Source organism: Paramisgurnus dabryanus, chromosome 14, assembly GCF_030506205.2.
Source record: "Paramisgurnus dabryanus chromosome 14, PD_genome_1.1, whole genome shotgun sequence".
Lineage (NCBI taxonomy): Eukaryota > Metazoa > Chordata > Actinopteri > Cypriniformes > Cobitidae > Paramisgurnus > Paramisgurnus dabryanus.
This window is the reverse complement of record NC_133350.1, coordinates 24,532,933-24,557,404: the sequence shown is the minus strand read 5'-3', so window position 1 is coordinate 24,557,404 and position 24,472 is coordinate 24,532,933. Positions and strand designations below refer to the sequence as shown.

At 38.0% G+C, this 24,472-nt stretch overlaps 1 protein-coding gene across 1 annotated transcript in view; it reads left to right on the top strand.

The window, feature by feature from the left end:
- Positions 1–668: 668 nt before the first annotated feature.
- cpne5b (copine Vb) overlaps positions 669–24,472 on the top strand; it is a 179,295-nt gene continuing 155,491 nt past the window's right edge. The window contains exon 1 of the mRNA XM_065241715.1: positions 669–1,030. Within this exon, the coding sequence (XP_065097787.1) occupies positions 921–1,030 (110 nt within the window). The 5' untranslated portion in view covers positions 669–920. The remainder of the gene's footprint in view (positions 1,031–24,472) is intronic.

Below are 24,472 nucleotides of genomic sequence, written 5' to 3'. Positions count from 1 at the left end.
TCAGCTTTGTTCTTACCATCATTTATCAAAATATCGTTTTTGTGTTTATCAGAATTAATGAAACTCATACAGGTTTAGAACAAAACGAGGATGAAAAAATGATGACAGAATTTTAATTTTTGGGTAAACTATTCCTTTAACTCAGTATATTAACAGTTTATCAATAGCCTACTATATTTCTACAGAATATACATTAACAAACTATGCTACAGTATTTTAATGGGGTTAAATACATTATTTGACAGAGAAATTTCCATTACGAAATGTATAAAAAGATAAAAACATACTATAGCCTATAATTAATAACTTACAAAAAGGCTAATTTTCGTTAAAGGTATGATGATAATGTATTTTTTATTTTTATTTTCCAGTTTCAGCCATTTCAAAAGCCATTTAATTTAATCATGGTTAGGAGGTTGCTGTTCTCCATAATAAAATGATTGTTTTCTCGATAATTGTTTTAATATCTCGCGCATTAAGATGCACTTAGTGACAGAATTTCGATTCGTCTCTTATTATTCACATGTTGTCTCATTCACACCGACCGCTGTATGCAAATCGCCTATATTTAGTGCATTGTTGAGAGCTGTAGTACGCATGGGCGTGTTAAAGATAGTAGGGTAGGGCTGGAGAGCGCTGGATGCTCTTAACGCATGCACATGTAGAGCACTTGATGTGCACACTAGATTCCTCTCCGTCTCTCTCGTGATGAACGGCAGCTGAGCATCCACCCCGAAGCGTGATCCTTCACCACAGTTTCAAGCGACTTACCCCCCCAGTCAAGTTTTCTCGAGTTGTGGTGGGATCTCTTTATTAATACCCTGGCCCTGTTAACTCCGAGTTGGTCCGAGCGGGACCGTGAAAGCGTCCGCGGGGCCAGGCTGCGCGAGCCGTGGAACTGCCCCGAGCCCCGCGCGCTCATGGACGGGGACATCATGGACAAACTGGAGGACATGGCATCGGTCTATGAGTTCGACCCGTTAACGGGTAACATCCCCGCCACCAAAGTGGAGATCACAGTATCGTGCAGGTAAGATGATGATGAAGAGAACCTGCGCATCAGAATACTATGCAATCTGTTTTCTGCCTATTGATACGGTTGTTTTACGCACGGAAGTTCTCCAAAAACTTTCTCATTTATAATTTGAAGGAATGGCACTATGATTAAATAGAGTATTTATATGTTGCATATGATATTTGAGCTTTAAAATATGACGTTATACAGCTACACTCGATGTGGTTATTTGTGATATGTAGTTGAAATGATTATTTGCACCATGAAGTGAATTTTCTATCGAGAGCTGCATGTGGAAGTTTTGGTTATGGGTGGGGACACCTAGATTGAATGCAACCAAGGTATGCATAAATAATAAATGCGAGGGTTGTTTAAAATGTTACAACTGTTGAATAATTCCCCACTTTAATTCAGCCTTGCATAATGTGGATGACAAACGTATAGATGATAATATGCGGCTTTGACGCACAGTTTCTTATTGATTTGTCCAAATGCAGCTCTCCTGCTCTTACAAACAAGTAGATATAGATTTATGATAACAATATACAACAATGTTGTATTTATTAACACTAGTTAATGCATTAACTAACAATGAACAATACTTATTTATCTTAGTTCATGTTATTTCAACATTGACTAATACCTAATTCTGATTTTTTTTAAACCAAATTTGTAACCGTTAACATTTAACGCACAAGAACAATAAATTTGAGATTTCTCTAAAATACCGAAAAAAAACCTAATGTGCTGGGTAGGCTGGTACACTATCTGTGTCAGGTGGTACAACCAATGTAAAACTAGAAAAATGCAATTTTATCAAGCACATTTTAATTCTATTTAGAAAGTATATTTATGAATGTAATATCACAGGCAGAAGCTTATAGCAGCATCCAAGTAAGTCTGTTAAATGAATTCATTGTACTAGTCAGGTGGTGCAACCAAAAAGTCAAACGGTGCAACTGCTACGAATAAAGAAATAAAAAAAATTAAGCTAAATCATTTTAATAAGCTAATCATTTTAATTAATTAATTAATTTACTTTGAGTTATTACAAGATGATGATGTCTTCAAATGTTATTATATTTTTTGTAAAATTATTGTTCTTTAATGTATAGCTGTATAATGTTTAGGGTAAAGTTTTTGTACACTATTTTCAGGATTATAATTTTAAATGCCACTATGAAAGAAATAAACAATCTGCATGGCACAGGGAGAGCATTAAAACTTGTCTGGCAAATAAAAAATGATTGGTTGTACCACCTGACATTTTTAATGTGGATAGCAAACATATTGTGAAAAAAAAACTAATTAAAAATGTACTGAAAGATTGTTTAATAAACAAATCTTTTAAACACATTGTTCCTGACTCAAAATATGCACGTTGAGATGTTCAAACATACACAGTGTGCTCTTATTTGTTTTCTTATATTCTTTATGAGTTGATATTCACCCTAGGCTAAACAGACTGTATATACAGTATTGAAGAGAAGCTCAAAGCATCTGTCTCTATCGAGTACTTGCAATTCTGATTGATTGCCTCTCTCTTGCCTGTATAAACACTTTATATCATAACAAAAAAGAATGTAAATCATATGGCATTGTTTCTACTTTAGTTGCATTTTTTTTCATTCAGCGCTGACCTTTCTTTAACATGTGGCATTTGCAGCCCTTATCATAAATAGCACATAACAGTCAAATACCCTTGCATCCCAACACCCCAGGATCCCACAATATAAGATGAACTTCAAAACACAGATCTGATCCGCTTTATAAAGGTGACTGCCCTGATTTACATATCAGTAATGTCCCATTGATTGACCCACATGCATATTCATGAGATCAAGTGGCATGATGGAAGTAGCAGTCTAAAAAAATCAAGTCTGAATTCATGTGTACAATGCTGATGATACTTACGGGTTAGTTTCCAGAGAGGTGATTAATTTAATCTAAATGGAAAAGGAGTGCAATTATTTCATGCCACGGTGATTCGTCTTGATTTGAAGTAACCTCCAGATAAAAGAAGAAGAAGAAGGGAAAGACGTTTGTGCATTGTGATTTATGGATGTGTGCACCTGTGGACCATTCATTCTTTTCCCTCCACCCCTGCATTTATTGCTAGCACATCATTAATAAATAGTGGACAGTATTGATTTGTAGCTCCCTCTGAGGAGGATACACAGCAAGTCAAAATACCAATGAATAATAAGTGCGAAATCTATTGGCGAAACTCCAGGACACTCATTTTAAAAGTCTTAATACATCTCTACAGTAGCATTTTTATTTTCTTCTTTAATAGGTGCCATGAAATATTTCCCACTGGCATAATGTACTGTAGCAGGTTTCTATGCATCTATTTGATTTCTTTAGGCACGAATTATGATTCATGTTCACTTTATGTTTTCATATATTACCCAACTCATACATATATATATATATATATATATATATATATATATATATATATATATATATATATATATATATATATATATATATATATATATATATATATATATATATAATGCTGTTGTCAAATTATAATCGTAGTGCTGTGCAAAACCAGTCATCTATGTAGAAAACATTAGTTTAACTGTACTTAAAGATTGGTGTTTTTTGAACTTTGCGTTCTTTTTAATTTGTATTTGTCATTAGTCTGATTATAAAAGTTTAACTAAACTCATCTATCAACACAATCTCATGGCAATACGTTCGTATTTCATAAGGTGGCTAATAATTCGTATTAGTTCTTACGACCACATTCTTACATTTTTGTACGATTTGCTTTTGCCCTATGACATTAGGGGTTGGGGTGAGGTTTCATTATTTATTTTATTCACTAATAATAATACGCTTGACTTTTCACTTCGTACTAGAGATGAACCGATATTTCGGGCAAAAATCTGTATTGGTCGATAAAATCTAATTCTCACACAATCGGCCGATAGTTTAGTTTAAAAACATCCCATTGTCATGGCTGATATATCCTGTCAATCAAAAGTGAACAGGAAAATACAATGAATTTGAGCGCTGTAAAAATGTTTAATGTTCAATATTAATGGTCATTATATGAATAAATAACATTTGAGTTAATGCAAGTTATTATAACCACCAAACTATTGGTACTGTATCTGCATTGGTATCGGCAGATATCACTCTAAATAATCGGCTATCAGTATTGGTGGAAATTTTTTATAGCGGTGCATCTCTACTTCGTACGAATTCATACGAATTAGCCAACTCATAAATTACATTAGCCTGGCTAACACCAGACCAGTCTCATAGAGACGTATTTGAGGCGTGGTTTACGAATGCCCAGAGCCGTTTATTGGGCGCTATGAATGTATATCAAATGCGTCTGTACGTAGCTCATAGCCAATCGTTTCAATTATACCAGATGACGTATTTAGAATGACAATTTCAAATGTAAATTACTTTTATCGGTTCGTGTGCACACAGCTGAAAGCTATGCAACTAAACCAGTAGCTGTACAGTATATTGTATTGAAAAGCAACACAACTTAGTGGCACTGTGACAACAACAGTACAGGCATAATGGCAATATGATATTAATAAATACCACTTACATTTATAAGTTTATTGTACTTCGTCGACGACGATGCCTAGCAGGTTAGTCCTATAAAACTCAGTGGCTATCACGTCTTGCCATATCCAAACATCCTTCTTGGATGTGAAATTGTTTAACGCCAAAAGTTGCTCTTTTTTAAATAAACTTGTGTTGAAAACTACTTGGATCACCATCTAAAGCTGCATTAAAAAGTAACTTAGCATCTTCTGCTGTGTTGGATAAACAAAACTGCTTCGGTGTGTCGCATAGACGTCGTCATCGTCTTGCTGCCCCCTCCCCGTTCTGTGATTGGTTCCCTATTTCAGGGGCAAAAAAGGGCCATAGTTTCCATGCTAGACTTGCAGCGTGAAAAAATTTGCACGCAAGGCAGCATGTGGAAACCCAAAATTACATATGAATTCCTGTGAATGTTTTTGTGTATTTCTAGCATGTCATTTTAAGGGTTATATGAGGTTGACAGATGGGTTGTTGAATGTATTAGTGGGTTCGGATGTGACCTCAGGCAGTAAGACCAAATATAATGATTGACATATTTCAACCAGAAGTGGTGACCCACACGTGATCCTATTGGTTTTGTGAAGTATGACACTCATTCACCCTGGACACTTGAATTGACATTCTTGTCACATATAGGTGTTGAACAGTCAGCAGATTTAATCTATAATAGATTTCACCAAGTTTGTATTCCAGTCAATAGACTTCATTAAATCTGACCGCTCTTCTGATGGTTTTGTGGTTTGTAAGCAAAATGAAAGCTCTGTGGTTTGCAGCGTGGGTCATGATTTAATCTCTTTTATTATCATTAAGATGTGCTGTGTTTATTTGGTGCATATGCCAGGATAATGTCGAGCTTTAGACTGTGGACATGAAATTGCATCCACGATTTTTGTTTGGGGGAATACCGAACTTATTCCTACTGTACTGTGGCTGACCCTATTCTTATGCAAACATTGCCATCATTTCTGTTCATGCAATATTTATCCTAGTACTACATTACAAATTAATGCAGTCGCTTCTATAAATGTAAATATTAATGTTCTTTGTCTTGCAAACCATGACCAAATATGTAATTGTTGGCTGTTTAACACCTCCTATAGAGCTTTGCATGCTTGGGAACATGTCGTGGTTTTAATCTAATTGCACCCATTCAATTATTCAGCATCTTTGTGAAGCACTTGAAAGGAAAGTTGGTAAGATCAATCAAACTTGTGTCAAAATGTATTTGAAGAATTGTGCTCTTGAGAGATCAGGTGTAAGCTTTGATGTTTTGATATGTGGGGTGTACACTAGGGTTGCCGCGGTGACGTAATTTTCCCACCGGTTAATCGGCACGTCACAAACTCGGTGATCCCGGTATCACCGAGTGGGAGGGGCTTATAAATGCGCATGCAGACGTGCACATTTTACTTTCACTTTTGAATTACGCAACTGTTTAAATGCAGCGCTTGCGTAAGCTGCGTTAAATCGCCTATGAATTTGCGTGCAATGTGAGTGCAACAGCTGGTTTACTTAAGTGGTTGAGTCAATGTGCGCAGGTAATTGTCACAGAACCCTCCAGTCCCAAGCAGAGCAAACAGCTACTTCTCCATAAAAGCGCTGCTTGAATGATGGGTTTAATATTTTTCTTGATGAAAAACACAACAACAAAACGATCTCGCTTATATTAAACATCATATATGTATATTATAACAAAAACGAGCAAAGCACGCGGCTTCTGTCATCATCTGGTCAGTCAGCTCGCCTTGCAAACTCTGACAGAAATAAATGAAATCTGACACCTGCGGGTGCTCTGTGACGTGACGCGCGTTCAGCCCCGCTGAATTCACAACAGACACATTCAGGCTATATCCACACGAAGCCGGTGCATTCCCTATCCGATCATTTTTTTTCCTTGCTCTAAAAAAATAATCCGTAAACACGGAACCACTGAAACCGACTGAAAGCGGTGTAGTATATATGCCGGACCAGTATGGGGCGCTGTAATTCTGCCACAGATATACACTATACACGGAGAAGAAGACTTTGAGCATGCGCATAGCCAACGTATGGTGTTGTCCATTATCGCTTGTTGGCCACCACAATTGCATAGACGCAATAGATTTTGCTGTAATAAAGCTAGTAGGCTTTAGTAGCTTCTGTAGCACGAACACAATCACGTAATCCGCCGTTATTGTTGTTGCTGATACGTGTGACGCTTTCGACACGTGATGTGATGACGTTTTCGCTTCACAAAATATACGGATTGGCTGTACAGACGAAACCGCAAGGTTGTCGGTTTCAGATTTATCCACTTTAGGACCAGGTTTCAAAAAATAGCGGTTTCACTCTCTGAAATCGCCGGATCCGTGTGGATGAAACGCCAATACGATAACAAATTTATGCGTATACAGTGATTCGCGTCTCCGTGTGGACAGCCCCTCAGTTGTAAGTGTTTGGTCTCTCTAACGAAACTAAATGATTTAATTACACGAAAATATCAAAACGACGGTGAAAGACGGTGTCGCGGTGGGCAAGTGATATAACCGGTGAGAGGCTGAAGCACCGGTTATCACCGTTTCACCGACTATCGCGGCAAGCCTAGTGTACACCTGTGGTTTGTTCTTTTTTTGATACAGTAAATATTTGATCTGTGTATAGTGTGTTTTAGCAAATACATTAGTGACTTTAGAAGGCATACGTACAAGCTTTTTTAGTATGCAAAGATTCCTCTCTGCTTTACAATTCTGTGTGGGGTGTAATTAAAAGATGATTGATTACTTCAAACAGCCAATCACAATATAGAGAATCTTTACTGTGAAATGTCAGCAGGTACCTGGGGACAAATCTGTCCAACCCAATTCCCCCTCCTCCCTGCTCCTCAGACTACCCAGATATGGTGATTCACTCTTCTTCCACGGCTTCTGGTGAAAATAAAAATTACGGCCTGTCTTTTCTTGTAATTACTGTGATTTTAGAGCAATTACCGGTTCTCTCATTAAAATCCCTGTCATGATGATGAGCCATCAGAAACATGTCGGAGAAAAAAATCTCATGACGCGTTTTCTCTTGTTCAGGGCGTGTGAGATAAGAATGGGATTACTGTAGGGGGATAACAAGAAAACCAGATTACACCGCACATAGATCGAGACTTTTCAAGCGCTTTTGACAACGGAGATGTCAAACATCTGTTTTCTTTATCAGGAGCATTGCTGTCTGATCACAGATCAGATTGCCCTCTTGATGTGGATTTTTTCATGTGACTGTGAAGTCAGTAGGGTTTCCCATTTCTTCAATTTCTTTGAACCTACAACCTACCGGTTACATCTAACCACGAGGTTACTTCAAGTGATCAAATGCTGTATTCTCGCATCTCACAGGACTTCATATTACAGAATAGTCCTTGAAAGCCTCTGCCGTGCCATTTACAGTCCCCTGAGAGTTTCATGAACTGTGGCTTTATTTTCTGCTACATTAAACCGTCTCTCTGCCGGCTGGCTGCTGGATGGTGGACTATGACGCTCTTTGGGGTAGGTGGCATCGCTTCCATTTCAACCCCTAAAATCTTCTTTGATTTGTGCTGTCCTCTACTAAATACTGCGCAGAGTGGGTGGCTTTGAAACTTGCAAGTCTTTCTGCAGCTGGTCTGATAAACCGAGAAAGAATTTGAAGCAGTGATACAAAGATTGTGTCCCTGAGGTGAGCTGTGTCGACAGTCTGCCCACATTTTGCAGTCGCTCGGATGAAAAACAACATATTCAGGAGACAATCCGCCATCCGTGTGTGGTCCACTGCAGCGATGAGGATGTAAACAAGAAAAATGATCAACATGTACTGACTGAAAATTGGTTCAAAATGGTCCCTTGCTGTCACCCGGGCAGTACCCTTTAAAAACCTCCTTAATATGGATTATTAAGGTACAGATATGTGTACATTTGGTATCAATATGTACCTTTAAAGTACTAATATGAACTCTTTAGGTGCAAAGGGGTACTTTTTGAAAAGGTACTGCCACGCTAGCTGCGTTTCCATTACCATTTAAATTGCGCAAATTGACATTGCGAATTGAAAATACGGCTAATGGAAACATGTCATTTTTTGCAAAAACTCCCATATATCGCAAAAAAGATTTTACACTCTTGAATTAGGTCGGAAACGGTGTATTTCGCAAAACTGCAATGGAAACATTTTATTAGCATTTTCAGGTCATCTGATGCAAGTAAGTCACAAAAAGAATTAATAATTAAGATGACACGGTATGTGCTAAAACCTCTCAGAAACACATCAGTACTTGGCTTTCCTTGCCAATAATGTTTGGATAACACTCCTACATCTCTATTTGCTTAAAATAATGTATTACTACCTCCAAGAAACACCTATACATCGCTGCTTCTAAGTATGAAGGACTTTCCTTGGCGTTAATATTTGGATAATAGTCTTATGTCTTCTTCAGTTAAAACAATGTATAGTTTGGTGGATGTGATATTAGTAAATCAACATCGGTCAACTTATCACAAGAGGAAAAACTATGTTTCAGTCCAACACTGTATCACGAAATTATGTACCTATAGTCACACAAATTTGTGAGTATTTTCCGTGACACTGACACGTTTTTCCGCCTTTTTGCGTGAACATGTCACGTATTTCTGTTTATGTGTAATTGTCATGTATTTGTTACTCAACTGTTTTGTCCTATTTTCAAACCATTGACATTTCGGTTTAGGGTTAGTTTTGGTGTTTGCGTTAGGATGCCACTTTAAGTATTTTAAACCATTGTCGCCTGGCATTAGGATTAGAGTTGGGTTTGGCTAAGGATGTCATTTTATGTAAATCTAACCCTAAAGCAAAGCTTTAATGGTAAGAAAATAGGAAAAAACAGTTGACAATCACACGTAAACAGAAAAATATGTTCACACAAAAGGCAGTAAAACATGTCAGTGTCACAAAAAAAACTCACAAATTTACGTGACTATAGGGACGTAATTTTGTGATATTGGGTTGTTCAGTCTCATATCATCGATTAACAAAAATGCTGTCATTTCGCAATAGTCTTTTGTCGACATTTAGGAAATAACGCTAAAGTTTTACGCAAATCTGCAGTGGAAACACAGCTAATGAGGCTAGGGACCATTTTTAACTGACATTGTACTGTAGGGCCAACACAATCTCATGGCAATTCATACAATGTTTTTTAATGTGGCTAATTCGTATAAATTTGGTCGTACGACCCATTGACGTAGGATTCACATTTATGGATTTGGCAGATGCTTTTATCCAAAGCGACTTTATCCAAAGCGACTTGTTTCTTGGGATCGAACCCATGACCTTTTGCACTGCCAATGCAATTCTCTGCCGGTTGAGCTATAGGAACATACTTTTTTTACCCATGCTGGGTAAATATTGAACAGAACACACCCCTGGGTTATTACAAGCCATGGTTGCATAACAACAACCCAACATTGGGTAATTTTGAACCCAGCATTGGGTCATTTTTAACCCAGCAGTGTGTTCTGTCCAATATTCACCCAGCATGGGTTAAAAAAAACACAGCCATTTACTTTGTACGAATCAGTAAAATATGTACAAGTTCAGGTTGGTAGCTGAATTTACATGTGCATTTAATTCGGCATTATTAATGGCTTTAATATTTTCATAGGCTGTGTTAACTCATTTGTTTAATTTGACAATGCAACTTTTTCATTTAGTTTCATGTGATTTTGATTTAATTAACTGGAGCTACAATTGAAACATTGTCCCAACATGTTCTGGTTGGGTGGTGATGACGCAGTGGAAAAGACACATGCCTTTAATGTGAGAGACCCGGGTTCGAATCCACTGTGACACACCATTGTGTCCCTGAGCAAGACACTAAACCCCTAGTTGCTCCAGAGCCGTGCGAACTCTGACATATATAGCAACTGTAAGTCGCTTTCAATAAAAGCGTCAGATAAATGTAAATGTGCTGTTTAAAAGTCCTTCCAGAAAAACACAATTATGCTATCGCATGTTTCAATGCATAATCAGCCAAAGTCCGCATATTTATGCGGGGGCAGCATTTTTTTAAATACGTTTTTTTAAATAAATTGCAAAATATTGGCTTGCATGATTTCACAATACCTGCATTTTCGTAGAAAAAAGTCACATATATCTTAGCAGAAAGTTGAAACATTTTGCATTTACTTCACACAAATGGGAATGTTAGGAAGTGACGTAATTACACGTCTTGTGAACATCAATGAAAAGCTGCAAAAGCTGCAAACAGTTTTTGCAAGTTCATGCAGTTTTTACAAGTTCCCGCAATTGCATAAAATTGCATAAATATACCGCATATTCCATCAAATATTTTTTTAAACGTGCCGCAAGATCAAGGATTTTTGCCCGCAACAATCACTAAATAAATTCTGCGTTTTTCTGGCAAGGACTGGTTTAATACTAAATCGACATTGTCCTGTATACCCAAAACCCAGATGCAGCGTTTACACAAGTAATTTGCAATGTTTTGTGTGGTGAAATATTGTCATCATTCAAGTTTAACAAGAGAAATATCACCCCAAAAAAACTGTCCTCCATAGATTACACCAACAGATGATTAATGACCAGACCAGTGACGAAACATCCCTACACATGCTGTATAAGATTACGCCTGTAAAGTGTGGATCATTTTGTCTTTTATTGAATCAATGCAATAAAATTCTGTGTTGGTATTTCTAATATATTTTAAAGTACACTTTTATGTGTGAGTGAGATGAGTATTATGAGTCTCATCCTCATAAATTGCTGAACCCTGTTATTATGCCTGCCCGTTATTTAGTTTTTTCCCTGCAAAATTAACTGAATTCATTAACACGTTTGCTGTGGTAAAATTATCAGGTTAATCATGATTAAATGATTAAATTGATTTACAACCCAAAAGCCACAGGAATCCAAGGATGTGATTTGCCGGGGGCACCTACAGGAATATGGGTTGGTGGTTGATGTCTTGGCCTTCCTCTAAGCATCATAGAGAGGTGGGTGCTTATGACAGATGTGGCGAAATCCCCAATTGTGAACTAGAAGAGCCTGGATTGTTTTGGTCACCACAATCATTGATTTTTGTAATCCTCAGAGATTTGACCCTTGTTTCTAGTATTCTAGCATGTGCAGACACAAGCCAATTGTCAATCTTGACTCAGCCTCTCACAAATAACTGTTGGGTATGGCTGGCCGGAGCTTTTTATTAGTTTTTCTGAAGGATGTGGCTGAGAAGCCGTAAATAACTTCATGCAATTTGTTCAATTTCTTTGTCATGGTTGCCATGCCAGTGGAGAACCTGACTTTTCTTCATTTTGACTTGAGGCTTTCGGATTAATGCTTTGTGCCGTGTGTTCATAAGGCACTTAACAAAGGGCATGTGGATGAAAAACAACCAAGATATGTAAGAATTTATTTACAGTAAATAGGTAACCAGCTGTGCTCTCTGTATGTTCACACAAAGTTAACTCTTTTTTACTTGCTCATCAGACAATGTTCTTAACCCTTTAGAACCTGAAGCAAAAGTTTTTTTTGACTGTCAAATTCTATCACAATGTGCCCTATTTTAACGATCTAAGTGCATTGTCTAAAGCGCACAGCGCAACGTCTAAATGTGCGTGTCCGAATCCACTTTTGCTAATTTAACGACGGGAAAAATGGTTTGTGCGCCGAGCGCATGGTCGAAAAGGATTGGTCCTATTTTTTTAATGAGTAATGGGAGTAATAAGTGCAATAAACCAATGAGAGTCACATCTCTCATCCCCTTTAAAAGCCAGTTGTGCTGGCGCTATATCTAATCCCTATTTAAATGACGGACTTTGTAAACTGAAAAACTAAGCGGAGGAAGAAGATCCCCAGTTTAAGGTTAATGTTAAATGATTGTGTTGTTTTTCACTTGTATTGAAATTGTTATTTTTTTATTAAAACCTTTAAAACCCGTTTTCTTTTAGTCATCGAAGTTAGGGATGTCAAATTATGCAATTTCCCATATTCGATGATCATTTAAATTAACGATCAATCAATCGAATAATCGTTAACAGTAATAGTGCAATAAGCCTTTACAGCAGTGGCATATAGCAAATGACATAAAAGTGTGCGTAAAAACGCCAGCTTCTTCACGCAAATTAAAAGATTTTATTTTGTCTAAATAACATGCTAGTGGGATTGTGAAATGAATGAATGTAGATGGTGTTTTGATAAAAATCATCAATTGAATCTCGTAATGAAATATAATGACTAATAGACACAGTATAACTCCGCCTCATATGATGAAAGTCAGATGAAAGTTCGTGCGTCCATGACAAAATAAAAGTTTCATTATCATCAAGTGTTATTTTTCTAGTTGTTCACCTTGCTTTCCGAGTCGTTGATACACCGTTTGTAATTATATCCAAGAAGCACACGAGGAGCACCCGTTGTCACCTCAGCTCAGACCTACAGCGTACTTTCAGCAAAGATGCTTATATTATGAAGAAAACCCGCAACAGTGTTTAGCGTGTAGCAATAATGATGATCAATATGTTGCGGGCGTTCAGAATGTAACGACAGTCAGTTACAGTTTACATTTAACAGTTTCTTGCCAGAATTTAAGATTATATTTTAATCTGTTCATTAAAAACGGCTTCTAGTCTCCTTTCCTGTGTATAGCAGCGTTGCTATGCTAATCTTGCAGGCTTCCCTGAAAAGGGTCTTTGCTTTCAGTATCCTAACTGTGTTTAGATTTTTGGCATCGGAGCTTCTCAGATCCACTGCGGATGCCATTTTGTTGCGTTAGCAGCCAGCCTCGTCTCGAATGAGGTTAAAAAGCCCAGGTGTGTGTTTGGGATCGAGCATCGTTGTGATCATGGCTAGTTTAACTTCTTCGTGCTTGTTTAATTTTTTTACCGGCTGTGTTTGTGCTTTGCGCAGGCGCCGCACACACGTGCTTGCTCTTTCGACAATCGTTAAGTTTTATCAATTTAATTCTTATCGACAATTAATCGAAGATCGATTAATTATTAACATCCCTAATCGAAGTAAAATAGCAGGCTTTAATTGCTTTAAATGTTTGGCTATCATCAAAAAATTATTTACAAGTACGTAAGAAAAGGTTTGTACTCTGAAAATACTTTATTTGTAACAAACAGGAGATAAAGAATTTACAAACGGCTCTCCGCACGTTTCAGCACTTGGACAGCGTCATGAGTTTTTTTTAAAGCATTACTTAAATGTTTCTCATCTCACAATATCCACGTACAGAGTCATCATATACAATAAATCCGTGAGGTAGCATTTAAAAAAAACATTTAAAAACAGATTAATTTAAAGCAAAGCATTTATTTACTTACCAGGCTACAGGTCAAGCAACTCTTCACGCCTTCTAACGTCTCATAATCGGTCCTCATTTATGTCAAAGAGACTCAATAATCTTTTACATTCAATCCTTTAATCTTTCATATTTAAAAGCTTTTTTGTGCTGCTGCGCATTCATGTATGTGATAAGCAAACCCGCGTTGTCGTCTCGTTTATAGGTGCATATTACTAATGCACTCTTTAAATAACAAAGAAGCATATTGCACCATATTGCTTTAGACCAGGTTTTTGTTGGTCAATGGCGTAGTATATTTTATTTGCCTCAAAATAGCAACTTGCCAACAATGCACCCGAAAACACCTTGTTTTCAAACCAGAACGCCCATTTTTTATATGATGATCTGCTTCATTAAAATAGAAAACTGTCTAACATTCACTGTGTATACTGTATTGAGTGAGTGAACACGTCAGTGGTTTTGGACACAATAAATCTCTTTCACTTACGTTTTATCATGTAAGTCATAATATTGATCAGTAAACAAACTGAGTCAGATTAAATCACTTGTTTGTCAGTTTGAGCAAAGCCAAAGCAACTTATCAATTTTGTTATTTTAAAATTATTTTTACCAAAGTAAATAAATAATGCACTATTTCCCATCAAAACTATTCAAATGTTTAAAGAAAGAATAATAGAAATCTCATTTAGTACAATGAATGCACGCAATGTTTCCTATGCCACACAATTCCCAATTTTTGCATATTGTGTCATTTATATTAATCCTATTAAATGAACACAGAAACTAATCCAAATGTATCTGAGGTGTACCACATGGTACACTAATGTAAAATGGTTCATTAACTTTAACTTTTAAATCGATTGTTTTTTGGTTTAGGCTGAGAATGGCTTGTACTGATAATGCCTCTAGTAATCAGCTTATAAACACGCGTCATTTTGGTTGTGTGTATCATATCTAATGATGCTGGTGTTCATTTTGGCAACATATGTTCCCTGACAGGACTCATAGTGTGAGGCGTTGCGCTGTTCCCCATAGCGTGATGATGAATTAGCAGCATTAGGTTTCTCTGTATTAGAAAGAATTTACTTGCCAAGACAGAGCATGCTGGGTACAGCTGTTTAGCACCGGTGAGGTTTGAGACATGATGACATGTTTTCTTTTGTTTGGATCAACTCCACAATTTACTTTGACCATATCTGCTTTTTCTGAACCATTGTGAGGTCACTTTTTTGGGATGCTGAGCACTTTCATAGAATTGAAGCTTGAGAATAATAGCCATTATATGAAATTATCGCTTACTGTTAGTTATGAAACCGTGGTGGCGATTCAGCTCTGGTACTTTGTGCCTGAGGACACCCCAGATAGCATGCAACCATTGAAACAATGTTAAAAATCGTTGATTTGTCAATGTTAATACCACTGAATCAATATCACGTTTGCACCCTCCATTAATATTGAAAAAATATTGAAATTTCAACAAATCACCATGATCGTGATCAGTGTTTGCTTTAGTTGGGCCCTTTACTCTTGTGTTTTAATGGTAAGTTTTCTTTGGCTGCTGAAGCAGTGTTTTAAAATACATCTGCTATTGCAAAGAAAACAAAGATCTAATGTTATCAAGTAGTTTAATTCTTGTAGATATACCTAAATGATATTAATGAATTACTGTTAAAGTTACGCAAAAAAATCGATTTTACAGTACTAGTTGGAAACAGTGTCAGGTTTGTTATTTTGAGGATTACAAAAACACATTTAAAAAGTTAAATTACTGAATCTATCTCTGACATCATGAATCGGTCTATGAATCTCATCAATGGTGACGATCAATAAAAGAAAGCTTCATGCTGCAATGCATGCTGGGTATCATTGTAGTACTAAACTAGTTTATAACTCCCAGCATGCATTGCAGTTGATCGTTTTATATGAATTTGTTTGATGATTGTCACCATTGTTGAGATTTGTAGGATGAGTAATGGTGTCTGAATGTGTCCGCAATTTTTCTGTTTGTCTTGTCACAGTGTATTTACAAACCAAAACAATTATAAATGTCAAAAATGGATCAACATAATCATGTAAAGCAGCTTAATTTGATATAATCTTGACTTCTTCACAAAAAGCAACTAGTTTCAACTTAACTTTGAGACACTTCTTTCTTTTCCAATGCAAATGTGTTTCTACATAAACATATACAAACACTAAAAAAAAGAAAAGAAAGATTTAACTTAGGGAATAACAAGAGTCAAGGACCCAACTAAAGCAAACACTGATCACAATAACGGTGATTTGTTGAAATCTCAATATTTTTTCAATATTAATGGAGGGTGCAAACCTGATATTGATTCAATGCAGTTAACATTGACAAATCAACGGTTTTTAACATTGTTTCAATGGTTTGCATGCTATCTGGGACAGGTCTGCTTGTGTGGGGTGAAAGATCACAACAAGCTGTTTGTTAAGGGCTCGAGCTGATCTTCTGTACCCCTAAAGCCTTTAGTTCAGCATTTTAAAGGATTCATTCTAAGCGCTTCATTTTTTTATTCGGCACTAGTAGAAAAGTAGCGTGCAGAGCGTGTAGGAGTAAATCTAATCCCTCTCTATATCAAAGGTCCAATTCAAGTGTGAAAGAGTCTAGATGCATAAATGAATGATGTGCTTGGATAAAACTGATGAACATTAAATATAAGAAGGATGAAGACAAGATGCTGTTAAATAAACACACATCTAAAAGTCGTTGTTAGGTGTGACACACATACCAAAGTGCCTGCCCTTTAACTGTGACTTTTCTCTTATTATGATTTTGATAAGCCGTCCCCAGTCGAAATTCCACCCCTGAAAACAACCCAGCTTTTGAAAAAACCAAGCATTGGTTCAATTACAACCCAAGAGGTTGGGTTTCGTCCCTTTTTGACTTAATGCGGGGTTGAAAATAACCCTGAATTTTTTAAGTGTTTAATGTTAGTGATTTCCATGTCTTAAAAGATTAAATATAGATATATTGACATTACTGTTTTTACAAAAAAAGGAGGATTTAAAAACAAATTCTGCAATACACATATGCAAGTACATGAAAGTGCTTCTTTCTTCAAAGCAATGTTCCTAATGTACTGTATATATTAATGCTGAACAAAATGATCATCGAAACAACGTCTCGCATTTTACTTGAGAGAGCAAGTGTGTAGGTTTGCCGTGTACCTTTGGCTTCAAATTCATGGATGATCTAATCTGTTCATTGAGGAACGCTCTCCCTGTTAGTTACACTGAATGTGAGGTGTCACGGTCACAACTAAAAGCCAATAACAATTCTCCAAAGCAAAGTTCACGCATGCTCCAACAACCATTCAGATGAAACCATTTGTGCATCGCTTTGCGGTTTATATAAGCTGAAAATTCACAAGAATGTTTTATAAATGGGATTCGTGGGCTGGAGATATGCGACATGGAGTTGCGTGTGCATAAGAGAGATACTAGAGAGAGGAAGACGGAGGCAAAAAATGGGGTTGCGGAGCCAAGATAAGAGTCATGACAGTAGCTAAGGGCAGGGGTTATGGAGAAAGAAAGCAACAGCTGTACTAAAAACAGATTCAAAGGAAAAGGTTGGAAGACAAGACAAAAAACTGAACCTGAACATTGAGTGAAGGCTTATTTGAAGACACTTTGGTGGTCCACCGCAAGCATTGCGGCACTTCTGTTGTTTTGGGACTCGTAAATCACACTTCAGACTGTGCAGGGACGACCTGCTTTCCAATGTTAGGCTTTATGTTGAGCCATCGATGTGATTCAAAGACAGCTTTAAGGACTAGAGTCAGTGTTATTCACAGCATTGAATACTATTAAAACTATTAAAAAAACTGCTGGGATGTTTCAACCCATGGTTGGGTAAAATATGGACATATGTGAGCAGGACTAAGATATGCGGCTTACTAAAAAAAGACACAGATTTGATGTTGCTTCTTGTTACGTATTGGTGATTTGGTGTCAGTTTCCTTCCCGAGAGAAAGAGAGAGAGACTATGTGTCACAGTTGTGCAGTTATGCCCCAAGCTCTTCTGTACACCCGTACCTCTTACATTACACACAGCACATGGAAAAGCCCCGAAGGGCCAGCTGGCCGAAGTGAATAATTAAATAGACGGTGGGAAAAGCATACTGTGTGGGCATCCAGATCGATCCCGGCTTGGTTTGAATTGCACATCGGTGCACAATGAGTTTTTTATCAAAGGGATGAAAGCCAATTAGGCCTTGCGGCAATCGGCCCCGGCCACCACGGATTGCACCGTGGGATTGATCCGTTCTGATCCGCGCATTAGCATGCGGAGCATAAGACGATGAGAGTTCCCATGCCTGAGCAACCGAACGCTTTCAGCCTCCAGAGGTTTTCCAGAACAGAGGAGACATGACTGGACTTGAGCAGTAGATTGTCTGACTTTAAGTAGCTCGCTCACTTCACGGAAATCATTGTAAATGAAAGATTCCTGACTACGGGATATGGTCCCTCCTGTGATCGGAGGCATAATTGCTTCAGGGATTGAAGGGGCTTTGTTGTTGTCGGAGCAAATTGTATCCATCCAATATCTATTATAATAGGCTACGTTTCATGACAGAAAACCTGTTTTTGGGACATATAATCAGTCATGCACTATGGCCTCGGATATTACATCTAATCCTCAAGGCTAATAAAGAGATCATTCTGTACAATAGCAAAACATAGGTTTTGCTCTGTATAGGCATATAGTTTGCATTGTTAATCTTAAAGGGGACATGTCCATGTTTAAATGCTATAATTGGGTCCCCAGTGCTTCTAGAAAATGTGAAAAAGATCAACCCAGTAACTTAGTTTTGGTAAACCGTTCTCTGCAAGCATGTGAAAAAATAGCTCATTGAAATTTGGCTCCCCTTGTGATGTCAGAAGGGGATAATATCGCCCATTAATATCTGCACTATCATTTATCAATTTATCAATATGTGTGTACCTTGGGATTGAACCCATGACCTTTTGCGCTGGAACAGGAAGACTAAATAAACAATACTTTAGCAAGGTCGCCATATGCTGCTGCATTTCCTGGCTGTAATGTGCCTCATGCATATCATTTGCATTTTAAATCCCTAAGTTTGATAACAGGAGACCATCTTTAAAGCCGCAGTCTTTCAAAGAGCTCTATTGTGTGTGCGTATGAGCTCACCGAGTGCATCTGCAAGAGTTGCGATGAAAGCGAATTGTTGCGTTATGATGCAGTCAGGTGTTATTTATGTTCAGCCCATGCGCCCTGACAAACAGGGTGTTGACAGCTCTAATTGTACTGATGGTATCTCTCCAGACAGGCTGTTTGTTGCGCCGTTGACTTTTATTGTTCTCGGCTCGTTCTCGTTTTATTTGTCTGATGAGGAAAAGACTCAATCAATTCCTCTGTTTGAGAAAACAAGCAATTCACGGGGTCTGTGGCATGAATCTTCATCTCTTGGCTCAGATCTCAATTTTATGTCTGACGTGGTTCTGACAGATCCAGCAGTCTGGTAACAACATCACTTTTGAAGTTGTCATGGTAACCCGGTGTGAGCACACTTTGTGAGGCGTTTGATGCGAGGAAGCCGGGGCTTTTGCGGATGTTAAGAGTTTCACAGTTCTTCTGGGTGCAAGAGAAATTGAGCTTTACATTTAACAGTTTCATGAACATTGTTGTTGACAGTTACGGAGACAAAGTTATCCTGAATGTGGGGCATCATGAGGTTCAGTCAGGCAAAACTGAATCCTTAGATGAAAAACTAAGTCAATTTTGGAGAAAAGCTATGGGTACCTGGCCTTGCCATGCCATATCTACATGTAACAGGCCCTGCGTCAAGCATCAAAAGGACCTTTTATAGGTAGGCTATGCCCCCCGAAGTTCTGCACTGCCACTTTAAAAAAATTTATTTATTCCACAATCTGTGCACAAATCCGTGACCGCTTGAGTTCATTCAGATACCAGAGCCAATGCACAAAGCAGAGTGAATGTCAAAGGTGAGTACATTAACTGATAGATGACATCTGGATATATGTAGTTGATTATTATAAAAACAGTTTACATACTGTGATGCGAGAGCAATACAAGACACTATCTATCTACTGTACAAAAATTCACTCCTTGTTTATCTTCAGTTCTTAACATCTATTCCAAAAACCAGCTCTGTACAATAGTCTTGTTTGTTTCTATATTTATTTTTTCCAAAGCAATTTTAGGAGAAACATCTGAGACTAAGTTGATATTTAAATGAATCTCCTGAGCAATGAAAAAGCAACCTCTTAACAATAAAAATTTGGGATGGGCACAGTGCTCAGAAGTGACCAATGTTGGGGGTAACGCATTACTAGTAGCGTGCATTACGTAATAATATATTACTTTTCCTAAGTAACGAGTGAAGTAACGCATTGTCTTTTAAATGTGCACATTAATATTTGAGTTACTTTTTCAAAAAAGTACACATTATGCATTTTATGTGTACACGCCTGTGTGCAAACAATTTAAGTCAGAAACTGAGATGGCAGGCCAGAGCTCAACATTTTTGTGACGATATATGCAATTTCTGAAAGCAGAACTTTTCAGTCATAAAAACACCTGCAAGGAATATAAGAGATCAAGCCTCAGCCAAGAAAAATTTAAATTTGATTAATTAAACTCTTTTTGGGAGTAACTTAAAGGTCCCGTTCTTTCTGTGTTTTTGAAGCTTTGATTGTGTTTACAATGCGCAATATAACATGTGTTCATGTTTTACATGTAAAAAAAACCATGCTGTATTTTTCACATAAATTTACTTATCTCTATAAATTTACTTATCTTTCACTGTCCTCAAAACTAGCTGATGTCTTCCTTGTTCTATGAAGTCCCTTCTTCAGAAATACGTATCGAGTTCTGATTGTGTAGTTTGTTTAGTGTTGTGATTCGACAGCAGCTTATGCCGAGTTCAGACTGACGACAGGTTTTGAGAATTCGCCAACAAATGCCCGAAATCACAGGCAAATTGATGCTTGTGCGCAGGAGTGAAAATCACACAGTGTGAATTATTAAAGACACGTTCTGACAGAATCGCAGCCGAGTTGCCGACACCCGTGAGATATTTGGCATGCTAAATATCTGGACCGGTCAGCGATTCAAAATCATGCGGTGTGAAATGTGTTTTGACTGACAATAACATCGCCGATGACCTACAGCCAATAAGAGAGCAACATACAGGGCAGCTGGAAATTCGGGGAGGAGTCTCTCCAAACATTTCCTCCTTCATAATCTTCATTTCTTCTTCTTTCTGCGTCAAATGAGTGCACATGCAATTTGTATGGTAAGATTCTTGCGAGCTACCATTTTTAATAATAATCCCAGTCTCACGTGAGAACTCCGATCTTGCACGCATGACCTCGCGTTGTTTCCTTCGCGTCACTTCTCGCATGCATTTGGTTGTGAAACATAGTTTGCGGACCGGGACAAAGTTATCGGCGATTCTTCTTACGGTAAAGTCATGCAGTTTGAAAACCCCTGTCGCCAATCCATCATGCAGTCTAAAACAGCAATGACTAGACGCTTCCCCAGATGATAACGCAGTGTGAAACCACAGGTGACCTGACTAGTTTGAAAATCATGCAGTTTGAACTCGGCATTAGCTTGTCGTTAGCTTACCTGGTGACTGACGTATTCCTGTGTGCGGAGTTTAGTCAAAAAACGTCATTAAAGCAGGAAGTAGAGGACTGTAGTCCAAACGGCCGTTCGCTATAGGCTTTAAAAGGCGAATTCTGTAAAAGAAAATAAATCGTCTGGCAGTGAACTTTGAGCTTTATAATTTAACAGGTATTGTTTATGCTATTATAGCAACATTACACACTAACTAGGGTTTAAAAAATGGGATCAGAAAGAACGTGACCTTTAATATTGTTAGTTATAGTGGTATTTTGAGATCTGACTAGGTTTGACTTAAAGGCGCTCTAAGCGAATTGACGCGTTTTAAACCATAAAACATGTTTTGTTACATACCGGAAACATCTCCTCACTATCTGCTTGCTGCCTGTCCGCTGATCAAACTGTAAAAAAAGGCGATCTCTGTAGACAGCCCAGGCTTCACAAACGGCAATATCAACATAGTGGACAAATCTAGCACCACAAAACAAAACAAAGTATTCCAGCCAATAAACGACAAAAAGGATTTGGGGGTGGGGGTTGGGCGCGTTCATGAAAGCACGGAAGGGAGGGGGAGGGGGAGTAGTTAGCTACGCTCCGTCTGTTTGAAAACAGTTCAAACGTCAACAAAAACTAACGTCTCGCAGATTCGCTTCGAACGCCTTTAATTCTGTGCAGGCCGATTGGTGTATGACATCACAGTACCACAATAGTGATTCAAAAGCACACAGAGAAGTCCGCTCCAGTGGCACCCCAGCCGGTCTGCTCTATGCTGCACTCCCCGTCCCCGGTTAATTAAAAATTTGTTTTTAAGACCTTTAGAGTACCCGAAATGAAAATGTCCCTAACAAAAATTTGTTCTGGGGTGGCTGTGTAGTTATATCAGATACTGTATGTTAGCATTTTTTTGGGTTATTGCTGTATCTAGAGTCTTACCAGTTGGTAATGCAACAATTAGTGTTTATATTTTAACTTCTGTTTTTCATGGATGTGTTTTGTATTGTATTTTCAGTATCTGGACTTTTGCCTTAAAGGGAAAGTTTTCCAGCTCCCCTCGAGTTAAACATTTGAGTTTAACAATTTTGGGATCCATTCAGCTGATCTCCAGATCTTGCGCTACCACTTTTAGCATAGCTTAGCATAATCCATTAAATCTGATAAGACCATTAGCATTGCGCTAAAAAATAACCAAAGAGTTTCGAGTTTTCCTATTTAAAACTTTAAAACTCAAATGTTTAACTCTAGGGGAGCTGGAAAATGAGCATATTTTCAAAAACAATGGATTGTCCATTTAACTTTTATGGATCAATATTGTGCTGTCTTGTAGCTCTTTGGATTTAAGCACATTAGAAATAAAATGTATTATTATTATTATTATTAAATATTCAGAAAATATTTTCAGAAATACATCACATTCCCATTATAAAATGGGTTGCAAATGCTAATTCAGTATGGACAGGCAAATTGCTTGACCCTAAAAACATTTTGTTCCTGAGGATTGTGATTTTGCGGTATTGTTTAGGGTTTTGTTCATATCATTTCAGTTTCTTTTTTCATTTTATGCTGCTAAACTATTCTGTTCGTTCCATCAACTGATTCTTTAGCCATTACAGAACTGTTTTATAATGGGTGGCAAGACCTTTGTCAAATTATCCCCCATTTCTGCCAAGCCCTGGTACAACATGTGCCTGCTTTAATTTATCTTTTCTGGAGTTCTTTTAACAACCCCATGCCTGGCAGCGGATCTACGAAAAACCGTGCCCTTTTGCTTATCTTTTAAGTCTTAAACCTATATGCACTGAAGTGGGACGTGTACAGTATACAGCATGTGAAATACGTGTGGTACATCCACCGATGCATGAATCAGAAAACACCTGCATGAAAGAAAATGGCATGGGATTCCAAGAATCAGAGGTGCGGGCGGAGACATGCTGATTCGGGGGCCAGTGAGTCAACAACCAGTCTGAAAGTGACTGTTATTCACAAGGCGTTATATTCAGTATATTACAGACCTCTCAGAGCCTCATGCTTGGGGTCAATTCACTGCTCCGCCCCCTAAATGGAGCTTTCTATCTCACAGATATCAGCAGTCTTTCCCCTTAACAGCTAGTCTCTCCTGAACCATGGGCATTATCTCCAGCCCCGGGACTAAAATAGCTTTCTAATGGAGCAAATGGAGCTCGGTCCTCTCTTTCTGAGTACTTGCTAACATCACTGCACAGGTGGCGTTGAGAGAAAGTGCGATAGAGCTGATCTAAGACACTTTAAGGGCGGGAACGGGCACTACTCGTCCATGTCTCACTTGCTGATGTATTTCTAGTGTGTGTGTGTGTGTGTGTGTGTGTGTGTGTGTGTGTGTGTGTGTGTGTGTGTGTTTGCGTGTGTGTGTGTGTGTGTGTGTGTGTGTGTTCTCTGTGTGGGGTGTGTGATAAAACTACAAGGGGGCTACACAGGGACTCTGTTGAAGGGAGAGGCTATTTGATGTAACAGATTGATCCCTGAAACCAGATTTGACATCCTTAAGTGATGACAATTCACAAGACTTTTAGGGGCTGTTTACACCACAACATTTCAACTGAAACTGAGAGTTTCTTTGGCTGTTCAAACACACACACACACACACGCACGCGCATACACACACACACATTCTGGTTTCCATGTTTTGTGGGGACATTCCATAGACGTAATGCGTTTTATACCATACAAACTGTATATTCTATTCCCCTTACCTGCCCCATTCCCTAACCCCAACCATCACAAAAACCTTTCTTGTACCTTAGATTTTCAAGAAACATCATCTTGTTTGATTTATAAGCTTGTTTCCTCATGGGGACATCAAAATGTCCCCACAAGGTCACAAAAACACTGGTATTCCTATCTTTGTGGGGACAATTGGTCCCCACAACGTGATAATTACCAGGTACACACACACACACACACA